Below are 12,895 nucleotides of genomic sequence, written 5' to 3'. Positions count from 1 at the left end.
TCAAGAGCGCCACCCAACCTCCTCTGCCTTCCTGCCTATCTTTCAGTATTACCTGATACCCTTGGTTATTTAATTCCCAGTCATCTCCACCTTGCAACCAGGTTTCTGCAATGGCCACTAAATCACATGCCTTGGTACTGATCTGTGCCACAAGTTCACTAAACTTGTTTCTAATACTACGGGCATTTAGATAAAGTGCCTTTATACTCATTGTCCTTTTAGAATCTAGTAATCTATGTGATTTTTGCTGTTTACTTTTATGCACTCTACTCTTACTTTTTTCTTCACTAACTCTAGCTTTGGTCTCTGCATCACTTCCCTTTTTTCTGTGTGGGTTCCCATCCCCCTGCCATATTAGTTTAAAGGCACCCCGACAGCACCAGCAAAATTTCTCCAGTCAAGTCTTACCCGCTTTCTGCAATCATTCCCACAATGTGATTGCTGGACTGAGGAGAAGTGATAGGTGATGTCCCTCCTCAGTCCACCAATCACTTTTGGCTCCTGTCCCACTACTCCCCCTCTCTCCTTTATACTGGTTCTTTCCCCGCTCCTCTTTCAGTCCTGATGCAAATCATTGACAATTCCCTTTTCATTGGCTACATCGAACAGACTTTCTTCAAAACGCACTCTGGCACCAATCTGAGGACCTCTTCCAATATATTGACAACTGCATTGATGGTGCTTCCTGCACTCCTCAATTTCATTAACTACACTACAGATTTCCATCCTACCCTCAAATTCACTTGGACTATTTCTGATACCTTTCTGTCCTTTCATGATTCATCTGATTCCATATCAGGAGACAAACTATCCACTGACATTTACTGCAAAACCACTGACTCCCACAGTTGTCTAGGCCTTATCTTCTCACACCCTTTTATAAGGACACCATCTCCCTTTCTCATTTTTTGTCATCTCTGCCTCAGCTATTCTTGAGATGAGGTTTTCCACTCCTGGTTATCTGAGATGTCCTACTTTTTCAGAAACCATGACTTCCCATACTGTGATTGATGGAACCCTCATCCACATTTCCATTGCCCAGACTTCTGCACTTCTTCTGCCTACCCTTAGACAGAACAGAGACCAAGGTCTTAAACAGCCCTTCCAGGTGAGACAGAGATTCACATGTACCTCCTCTTACCCAGTCTACTGCATTCAGTACTCTAAATGTCACTTCCCCTACATTGTTCAGACCAGGAGCAGGCTAGGTGGCTGGTTCATAGGACACCTGCAATCTCTCTGTCTAGATCTCCCAGTTGCTAGTCATTTTAATTCCCCATTCCATTACCACACTGACCTCATTTTCTACCAGGGTGCCCACACACCCTTCTTTCAAAACACATCCTCCCTAGCCCCCATCACCAAGTCTCTTTCTCCTCCACCATCAACTTCATCAACACCTACATACTTCCCCTACTGGGTCCTCTGATCCTACTTTTACTATCTGCTCAATGTCCTCCCCTTGTGTCGTTTCACTCATCACCTTCCCTTCTCATCAGATTCCATCATCCACTGCCCTTTGTTGCCTCTACCTCTCACCTTGCAGTCTGTGTCACTATCTCCACTTTTCACTCCTCCGCCTGATTCCATCTGACAGTCTACCATTCCTCACTTGGATTCAGCTGACAGGTATGACCCGACCTCTCATCCCTCTCTCCTTCAAACTGTCCATATCTCCTCTACTTGTCTCTTTACCTCACTATAAACCTCGGCATGATCTTGTAGCTGATTTTTTACTAGCGGTAACACTTTCTTCTTCATTTTTATTGTTTTAACTCATTCTACCTCAATGTACCATGTAATTATCTGATGTGTATGAAATGTGCAGAACAAGCCTTTCACTGTGTCATGGTACATATGACAATAATAAAGCAATATCAGTTCCAATTCCAATACCAAAACAGTTTCAGTCTAGTTGAAGTGCCTCAGCCCAATCATCGCCTGCCCATTTTCCTCCACAGATGCTGTCCAGCCATTGCATTCCCCCAGAGAATGTTTTTGATTCTGGCAGTCTCCTTTAACTCTAAAATAAAACCATTTGCAAACATGGTGCCAACCTCACATGTATCCAAGACTGGATGTTTCTCTCTCTCATGGCTGCTTCATCTCATTGTCTTACTCAAGGTTCAACACAAGTGCACGTCAAGTTCCAATAAATTCAAGACTTTGCAGAACTGTTGTCTGGGTTCCAAAGCACTTCCATTCCACTCATGTATCCTTGCACTTGTTGACATGTATTGGTTCAGAAAGGCTTCAGTTTGAAATTGTTTATAAATTCTTCCATGGGTTTCCCCTCTCCTCCTCTCCCCTCCCCTCATTTCTAGTCCTTCCAGTTCTACACCTGTCTAAAATATCTACACTCATCCAGCTTTGCCTTCTTGATTATTTCTGAATTTAGTAGCTCCACAATGGTGGGCAAGCCTTCAGCCTGGGTATTCATCTCAAACCTTTCATTCTCTCTATCTCTCTTTATGTTCTTTACAACCTAATTTATTGGTTATATATCTTAAATTCTCCCAAGATGGCATCAACCTTTTTCAGTTGTCACATTAGTATGCTTTGTTACTTTAAGGATGCTATATTAATGGAAGAAGTTCTTGTTGTTAAGTGTATGATCTTATTGTCTAATTCTGAAACTTTGCAGTTTCTGAATAGGCTGCCAGAATGATTTATATCTATGTTACAAGCAGGATGCAATAAATTGGTGTCTTGCTAATGTATAATACTCAGGGTGACACCTCAAATTGATGTTTTGGGAACTCTGTAATTATTAAAATTGCTCACTGACCGAGATGTTCACTTAATACTTTAGAAACTAAGGTACAGAATAATTTTCTGACTGGAAGGATTTTGTGTTAAAAACCTGTGTCGGCAAGGCATTTAACATCCTGTTGCGGTTTTCAGCAAAAACAGCTCAAAATTAATGTCATCATTTTTGTTGTTGCATCACTCTAACTTACAGCAATGCACTGGTTGGCTATTTTAAAAAAGAAGGATGTGATGTCAGCAGGAATAGAGGGTTGGATAAAGTTACTTTATTTGAGGAGTATTAGGTGTTCTTGAAAGCCACAGTTCTTGTTGTATGACTTGGGCTAGAAACCACTGGAGAAAATAACAATGGCATATTTGGCTGTTACTTACAAACTGCTCATCATTGGTAAGCTTAAGACTTTGCCCTTTATTTTATTTTTATGTAACTTTTTTTCTTTAATGTTCCATAAAGCATATTGTACTTGTATTAATGTGTATTCTTTGCTATTTGCATGTTCTCTACTAACTTTAGATTCCAAAGTTTCCATGACTCCATACATACGTGATTTCCATCACATAGTCTCCTCCAGCACTGAAGTGACTTTGACTCCCCTTTCAGAATCTGATAATGTTATCAAGCATTATACAGGGACTGAATAGAATTCGTTATGATTCACAACCTTGGACTTCTTACATCCATGAGTTCTTAGCTAGCACGTGAATAAAGGCACCCGAAGAAAGCACGTAGTCGGCTCATTGAACCCATTAAAAGAACTTGAATGGTGGCTGGATTGTAATTATTTTGTTCATTTTTAATGCCCTGATTTAAGACAATGAAGACCAAGCACGTAATTCAGTAGCACATGCAAGTCCAGAGAAAATTATGTTATGAAACAAGAATAATAATACTTCCCTGGGCTAATCTATCCAATACTTTGGCCAGATTGCAGGCAATCTATGTGTGTGTCACTTAAATTAAATTTGCATTGTGATGATCATACTCAGAGCATCTTCAGAAGAATGATGGAGTGACTTAGTGGCAGACAGTGATTTTTATACCTCTCTGAATTTAAATCAGTAATTACTAATTTTCTCTTGAATAATCAACAGCACCCATTGCATTCTCACTGGTCAATGAGGGTGGCTGGCTGGTGCCACACGATAACAATACAATATTGCATTGCATATCTGCACATCTGTGACCATTTCAGAATAATTAATGATCCTTTTTACTTGTTATGAAAGGAGTTCATTCTTAGATGCAGCTAGTACTGAAAAGAATTTGGTGAAAATCATTGGTTATTTTTCAATTGTCGATGTGTACAATGCTATTATGGAAATTGATCTTTTATAGGCAAGACTATGAATAGGTAAGCAGAGGCCTTAGATGGACAAAAAATACCTCTACTTAAAAACAAAACTGGAAAGAGCATCATTCTGATCTTGTTGTGGAAATGCTTATTTTACAGAAAGTTATATTTACTTTTGCAATAACAAGCTGGATGAAAACATTTTTAACATTTTAGCTATATTAACATCCAAAATGCTTGTCGATATGAACTTGAAATTAATACAAAAAAAATTAAACGTTAACACCACTGAATAATGTTTGTCCATTTATAAAATACTAAAACTATAGTAACCAAAATCTATAATTTAATTTCAGTTGTTTTCAAATTAAGATTAATATAAATTAGGAACTAGAAAGCTCAGTTTCAAAACTAATTTTGTATTAGGCAACATTTAAAATTAAAATTCTTAATTATTTAAAACATTTGAAATGGAACATAATATAGATATTTGAAAACATACCTCTCTTGAAATATTTCAAGTACAAATTTCAGACTTACACAGCATCAGATTGACATCTATATGAGCAAATATTTGATCTTTAGATACACTTAAATTGTTATTGAAATGTAATTAAATTGGAACTGTTTGATCTTAAAGGAAGGGTTTACAAGAATTGTATTAAGAGAGCTAAGAGGAGCTCCAAACAAAATCATAACAAATGTTCATCATTAGACAGAACTGCAAGCTATTGTAGAAATTATTCTTCTGTGACATGTCGGAGTGGCATGTGTGGAGGTTGAGGTTTCTTTTGAGTTACACATCCTGTTTATTTTCTTTATTAAAAAGAGAAACCTATTTAGGCCCAGCATGTAGGAAGAGGGGGTTGGTGTAGGGGAAGGAGAAAGAGTGAATATTAATAATAGTGATGCAAGAGGAACATTGCGTGAGGCTAACGTAAATGGTTGGGCCTCTCCAGTGGTTGAAGTAGGGCCTTAAGTAGTTTGTATTAGCTGAGAGTATGAAGTAACCATTGTTTCCATGAAGAGAGTAGAAAGTCAACAAGATTCAAATATTGTTTTGTTAGTTGTGTTCTGCCAAAAGATGATTATGTTGGAATCAGGTACATTAGTATTGCATTTCCTGGAATATAGAAATTTCAGGGTTGATTTGATTCAAACTTTAGATACATTGTATTGAGAAATCATTATTTCTGCTTCTTGTGAAATTTAATATGAGGTTCCTAAAGTTAAGCGGGTCTTTTTGAGGTGAAGCTAAGAAACACTTCTACAAGCAAAGTCAAATAAATCATTTCTTCAGTCTTAAAAGAGAGGTCAATGAAGTTGATTTTGTTTTTCGATCTGCAGCTTTGTCATAAGTGGACAGGCATAGGATTCTTTCCCAACTGGACACCCAATGGAATGTGTTCCCACTGATGGCATATAGATTCAGTGATCTGTACCATGGTCAGGAAAGGAGATCACCTGCAAAGGAGCAAGGCAGAGGCCTTTTAATCCAAACAGCTATGATGGTCATCACTAGAGGACTGTGCATGGGTACAGTATTACCTGTTCGTACATCCTAATACAGATGGCAGCAACAGTGAAGGATATGGAGATATAAGGCCTTGCAGACGGCATATGTCATATGGCAACAAAAGACGGGAAAGATATGATAAATTACCACAATCAGAATGTCTTCTTTTCCTAGCAAAGAGTTGGATATACTGAATTTGCATTGTAGGCATTGCTATAAGGTAATACATTACTTAATGTGTATGTTTTATGCTTGGCCAGAAATAGCCTTGACCATTAACACCTTTACATAAAATTCTTCATCGCAAAGTAAGTTTCAGACCTGAGGGGAATCTTCTAACTTGAAGCTTCTTGTAAGGAGTGGTGTCGTGACTGCTCAGTGAAGGCAGAACATCATGAGCACCACCTGCACAAGTTTTTACTTCATATCCTCACTGATCATAGCAACGAAAAGAGGTCATACACTGAATGGTGAGGGTCCTTGGTGATGTATACTGCTTTCTTGCTGCACCTCCTTTTGAAGGGGTCCTCAGTGGTGGGGAGGGTTGTGCCTGTGGTGTTGCTGGTGGAGTCTCCAACCTATGAAGCCTTTTGTGATCCTTTACATTGGAGCCTCCATATCAGGTGGTGATGCAACCAGCCAGAATGCTCTCTGACATACACCTCTCCAAATTTGTACATTTCAAATCTCCTTAAACTCCCAAAGGTGTAGAGCCTCCCTCATAACTGCATCAATTTGTTGGGCCCTGGACAGGTCCTCAGAGATGTGATGTCCTGGAACTTGAAGCTGCTGAATCTGCAAATCTTGAGCAACACACGTGAAATGCTGAAGGAACTCAACAAATCAGGCAGCATCCACGGGAGAGGAATAAACAGTCGACATTCCTTCTGGTCTGGAAAGGAAGGGGGCATGTCAGAATAAGAAGGCGGGGGAGGGGAGGAGCACAAGCTCACAGGTGCCAGGTGAAACCAGGTAACAGATAAGGTACATGCTCGGGGAAGAGAAGGGATGATGTTGGATATGATTGGTGGGAAAGGTAAAGGGCTGAAGAAGAAGGAATCTAATCCTCCAACCGTCATGACAGGAGTAGATCTCCTGTTGTCCTCACCTATCACCTCATGAGCCTCCATATCCAGCACATCACTCTCTGTAACTTCTGTCATCTCAAATGGGATCTTACCACTATTAAATAATCTTCCCCCACCTCCCTCTCTCCACTTTCCACAGGAATTGCACTCTCCATGACCTAATTGTCCACACCTCCCTCCCCACTGTGCTAGATGTGCCCTTATACCTCCTCCCTCACCACTATTCAGGGCCCCAAACCAGACCTTCCAGGTGAGGCAGCACTTCACCTGTGAGCTTGTGGGGGTCATCTAATGTATCCAGTGCTCCCAGTGCAACTTCCTCTACATCGGCGAGACTCGACACAGAATGGGGAACTATTTCATCAAGCCGTTTTGCTCCATTTACAGCAAAAGGTGATTGTGTGTGTGTGTGTGTGTGTGTGTGTGTGTGTGTGTGTGGTTGTGGGTGTGTGTGCATGTGCACGAATGTGCGTGAGAGAGAGCTGTATTGTCTGCAAATGAGAGAGAGAGAAAACTGCAATGTATGTGTGGGTGTGTGAGAGAGGTACCACTACTGTATCTGTGAGCGAGAGAGTGTGAGAGTGATACACACACAAAATGAACTCAGCAGCATCTATGGAAATGAATAAACAGTAAATGTTTTGGGGAGAGAGAGAGAGAGGAGAGAGGAGAGAGAGAGAGAGAGAACCGTAATGTGGGTGTGGGTGTGTGAGAGAGGTACAACTACTATATCTGTGAGTGTGAGAGAAAGAGAGAGAGAATGTGTAGATGTGTAGGGGCGGGGGGGGGGTGGTAGGGATGAGAAAGAACCAGACTCAGAATCATGTTTAATGTCACTGGCATATGTCATGAAATTTGTTAACTTTACGGCAGCAGTACAATGAAATACATGGCAAATCAATATAGTGAAAAAAACTGAGTTACATTAAGTATATATATATATATTAAATAGTTATATTAAAATAAGTAGTACAAAGATAAAACAGAAATAAAAAAAGTAGTGAGGTAGTGTTCATGGGTTCAATATCCATTTAGAAATCGGATGGCAGAGGGGAATTAACTGTTCCTGAATTGCTGAGAATGTGCTTCAGGCTTCTGTACCTCCCTCCCGAAAGTAAAAAAGAGAAGAGGGCATGTCCTGGATGGTGGGGATCCTTAATGATGAACTACGCCTTCCTAAGGCATCACTCCTTGAAGATGTCTTGGATACTGTGGAGGCTAGTACCCATGATGGATCTGACTAGTTTTACAAACATACTTCAATCTTGTGCAGTAGCCCCCCACCCCTCCCATACCAGATTGTGACACAACCATTCAGAATGCTCTCTGCAGTACATTTGCAGATGCCTTTGATTGTTTTAGGTGACAAACCAACTTTCTTCAAACTCCTTAGGAAATATAACCGCTGTCTTGCCTTCTTTATAGCTGCATCAATGTGTTACGTCCAGTTTAGGTTCTCAGAGATGTTGATACCCAGGAACTTGAAATTGCTCACTCTCTCATTTTCTGACCCCTCTATGAGCATTACTTTGTGTTCTCTCATTTTACCCTTTCTGAAGTCTACAATCAGCTCTTTGGCCTTGCTAACGTTGAGTGCAAGGTTGTTGCTGTGGCACCACTCAACTAACTGGTATATCTTGCTCCTGTACGCACTCTCACCACCATCTATAATTCTACCAACAATGATTGTATCATCAGCAAACTTATAGATGGCATTTGAGCTATGCCTAGCCACACAGTCATGGCTGTAGAGAGAGTAGAGCAGAGGGCTAAGCACCCATCCCTGTGATGCACCAGCGTTGATTATCAGCAAAGTGGAGATGTTATTTTTAAATCGACATACATTGTGGTCTTCTGGTTAGGAAGTCGAGGGTCCAGTTGCAGAAGGAGGTACAGAGGCCTTGGTACTCTAGCTTTTCAATCAGGACCGTAGGAATGATGGTGTTAAATGCTGAGCCGTAGTCAATAAACAGCATGCTGACATAGGTATTTGTGTTGTTCAGGTAATCCAAGGCTGTGTAGAGAGCCATTGAGATCGCGTCTGCTGTAGACCCATTGTGGCATTAGTCAAATAGCGGTGGGTCCAGTTCCTTCCTGAGACAGGAGTTGATGCCAGCCATGCCCAACCTCTCAAAGCATTTCATCACTGTAGATGTGAGTGCTGTTGGGCATTAGTCATTGAGGCAGCTCATGCTGCACATAGACCAGAAGACCATAAGATACAGGAACAGAATTAGGCCATTTGGCCCATTGAGTCTGCTCCATTTTATCATGGCTGATTCAATTTTCCTCTCAGGCCCAGTCTTCTGCCTTCTCCTCGTATCCCATCGTGCTCTGACCAATCTAATATCTATCAGCCTCTGCCTTAAGTATACTGTACATAAAGACTTGGCCTCCACAGCTGCCTGTGGCAATGAATTTCACAGATTCACTACTCTCTGGCTAAAGAAATTCCTCCTCATCTGAATTCTAAAAGGATGCCCCTCTATTAAGAAGCTGTGCCCTCTAGTCTTAGACTCTCCCATCATATGAAATAAACTCTCCATATGCACTCTGTCAAGGCCTTTCATCATTCAATAGGTTTCAATGAGGTCACCCCTCATTATTCTGAATTCTAGTGAATACAGGCCGCAAAGCCATGAAACTCTCTTCATATGACAAGCCATTCAATCCTGGAATGATTTTTGTGAATCATCTTTGAACCCTCCCCAGTTTCAGCACATCCTTTCTAAAATAGGGGCCCAAAACTGTTCACAATACTTCATGTGAGGCCACACCAATGCTTTATAAAGTCTCAACATTACCTCCTTGCTTTTATATTCTAGTCCTCTTGAAATGAATGCTAACATTGCATTTGCCTTCCTCACCACTACTTAACTTGCAAATTAACCTTTAGGAAATCCTGCACAAAGGCTCCAAGTCCTTTTGCTCCTCATTAAAAAAAAATTCTCTCCATTTTGAAAATAGTCAACCCTTTCATTTTTTCTACCAAAGTGCATGATCCATCATGGGCTTTTCTTAGGCACTGGTATAATTGCTCCCTTCTGAAGCTAATGGGAACTTCCCACTGTACCAGTGAGAGATTAGAAATGTTCTTGAATACCCTCGCCAGTTGGTTGGCACAGGTTTTCAGATCCTTACAAGTACTCCATTTGGTCTTGCTACCTTGCAAAAATTCACCCTCTTAAAAGGCAGTCTGACATCAGCCTCCAAGACAGATCACAGAGTCAATGGACACTGCAGGGATCCTTATAGCTGTGGTTTTATTCTCCCTTTTAAAACAAGCATAAGAAGTGTTGAGCTCATCTGGTAGTGAACCATCATTGCCATTCATGATGTTGGGTTTTGCTTCATAGGAAGTAATATCTTGCAAACCCTGTCCACATTGACATGATTCCAATGATGCCTCTAACCTCTCTCGGAATTGTTTCTTGGCTCTTTAAGTAGCTCTCCACAAGTCATATCTGGTTTTCTTATACAGACCTGGGTTGCCAGACTTAAAATCTAGCCCTCACTAGAGTGCAAACCTCCTGGTTCATTCACGGCCTTTGGTTTGGGAATGTACAGTAAGCTTTCATAGGCACTCACTAATCCATGCAGGTTTTAATGGAGTTGCTGACAGCTGTGGATACTCATCCAGACTCAAAGATGACTTCCTGAATACAGTCAAGTGCACCAAGTCAAAGCAGTAAGGTAGCTGCATTGAGTGTGCCTGTGTGTGTGTGTGTGTGCGTGTGTGTGTGCGCGAGAGAAAGAGTGAAGAAACTTGCACTGTGTATGTGCATGAGCTAGGGGAATGGAAAGCTTTAAAAACCAACAGATAGCATCTAAAAAAGCCATAAGGAGAGAAAAGGTGAGATATGAAGGTAAGCTAGCCAATGATAAAAAAGAAGATACCCAAAAGTTTTATCGGGCAAACATATAAAGAGCAAAAGAGAGGCAAGAATGGATATCGGACCACTGGAAAATGACATTGGACAAAGGAATGGCAATTTGACATTTACAAATATTTTGTGCCAGTTTTCACAGTGAACACACCAGCAGTCTGTGAGAAATTGGAGAGTGCCGAGGAGCAGAAGTGAGAATAGTCGCTATTAGTAAGGAGAAGCTGAAAAGTCTGAAAGTATATAGGTCTTGCTGGACCAGATGCAATGCACCCCAGGGTTCTGAAAGAGGTAGTTGAAGAGATTGTGGAGGCATTAGTTATGGTCTTTTAAGAATGGCTAGGTTCCAGAATGGTTCTGGAGGTCTGGAAAATTGTAAATGTCACTCCATTCTTTAAGAAAGGAAAGAGACAAAAGACAAGTTAGGCCAGTTAGCCTAACCTTAGAAGTTGGCAAGAGTTCATTATTAAAGATGTGATTTCATGGTACTTGGAGGCAAAGGATAAAATAGGACGAGGTCATTGTGGTTTCCTTAAGGGGAGATCCTGCCTGACGAATCTGTCGGAATTCCTTGAGGAAATAACAGAGAGGATAGACAAAGGCTAATCAGTGGAAGTTGTTTATTTGGATTTCCAAAATGCTTTTGACGAGGTGCCACACCCGAGGCTGCTAAACATGGTAAAAGCCCATTGTATTACAGGAGAGATACCTGCATGGGTAGAAGATTGGTGGACTAGCAGGAAACAAAGAGTAGGAATAAAAGGGGCCTTTTTTGGTTGGCTGTCAGTGACTAGTGGTATTGGGACCACTTCTTTTAATGTTATATGTCAATGATCTGATTGATGGAATGAGGCAGCACTTCACCTGCGTATCTGCTGGGCTGGTCTATTGTGTCGCCTCCTCTACATTGGTGAGACCCGTCGTAAATTGTGGGACCGCATCATCGAGCATCTCTGCACCTCCCGCCACAAGAGGGACTCTGGGAGGCCAAACGTTGTAATTCCAATTTCTATTCCCATTCTGACATGTCTGTTCATGGCTTCCTATTGTGCCAAGATGTGACCATCCTCAGAGTGGAGGAGCAACACCTTATATCCCGTCTGGGTAGTCTCCAACCTGTTGGCATGAATATCGATTTCTCTTTCCAGTAAACAAATTCTTTCCCCCCGCCCTCACTTCTTCCTCTGTTCCCCACTCTGATATTTTACCTTTTCTATCCTGCCTATTACTTCCTCCGGATCCCCTCCTCCTTCCCTTTCTCCTTTGGTCCGCTATCCTCTTCTATCAGATTCCTCTTTCTCAAGCCCTTGACCTTTCCTACCTAACTGGCTTCACCTACCATCTTTCAGCTAGCCTCCTTCCCCTCCCTCACTTTTTTTATTCGGACAATTTTCCCCTTCCTTCTCAGTCCTGAAGAAGGATCTTGTCCCAAAATGTCAATCGTCTATTCATTTCCATTGATGCTGCCTGACCTGCTGAGTTTCTCCAGCCTTCGATGATAGAACTGATGGCTTTGTGGGCAAGATTTTTGTGGATGATACAAAGATAGGTAGAGGGGCAGGTTGTGTTGAGGAAGCAGAGAATCTGCAGAAGGACTTGGATAAATTAGGAGATTAGGAGAAAGGACAAAGAAGTAGAAGATGGAATACAGTGCAGGGAAGTGTATGGTCATCAACTTTAGTAGAGGTATAAACTATTTTCTAAACATGGAGCAAATTCAGAATTCAGAGGTGCAAAGAGAGTTCTCAAGCAAGATTCCCTAAAGGTTAACTTGGAGGTTGAGTCAGTGGTAAGGAAGACAAATGCAATGTTAGCATTCATTTTGAGAGGAGTAGAATATAAAAGCAAAGATGTAATCAAAACAAATCAAAGCAAAAAAGCAAAGCAAAGCTGAACACCTACGCTGTGTCCGCCAAAGAAAGCAGGATCTCCCAGTGGCCACACATTTTAATTCCACATCCCATTCCCGTTCTGATATATCTATCCACAGCCTCCTCTGCTGTAAAGATGAAGCCACACTCAGGCTGGAGGAACAACACCTTATATTCCGTCTGGGTAGCCTCCAACCTGATGGCCTGAACATCGACTTCTCTAACTTCCGCTAATGCCCCACCTCCCCCTCGTACCCCATCCGTTATTTATTTTTATACACACATTCTTTCTCTCACTCTCCTTTTTCTCCCTCCGTCCCTCTGACTATACCCCTTGCCCATCCTCTGGATTCCCCCCCACCCCATCTTTCTCCTCGGGCCTCCTGTCCCATGATCCTCTCATATCCCCTTTGCCAATCACCTGTCCAGCTCTTGGCTCCATCCCTCCCCCTCCTGTCTTCTCCTATCATTTTGG

General features: G+C 41.5%; 1 protein-coding gene across 1 annotated transcript in view; it reads left to right on the top strand.

Moving 5' to 3' along the window:
- The first annotated feature begins 3,033 nt into the window (after positions 1–3,033).
- The window catches only part of LOC134344905 (uncharacterized), a 124,550-nt gene continuing 114,688 nt past the window's right edge, over positions 3,034–12,895 (top strand). The window contains exon 1 of the mRNA XM_063045036.1: positions 3,034–3,157. Within this exon, the coding sequence (XP_062901106.1) occupies positions 3,118–3,157 (40 nt within the window). The 5' untranslated portion in view covers positions 3,034–3,117. The remainder of the gene's footprint in view (positions 3,158–12,895) is intronic.

This window comes from Mobula hypostoma, chromosome 4, assembly GCF_963921235.1.
Source record: "Mobula hypostoma chromosome 4, sMobHyp1.1, whole genome shotgun sequence".
Lineage (NCBI taxonomy): Eukaryota > Metazoa > Chordata > Chondrichthyes > Myliobatiformes > Myliobatidae > Mobula > Mobula hypostoma.
This window is presented reverse-complemented; position numbering and strand designations above follow the sequence as displayed.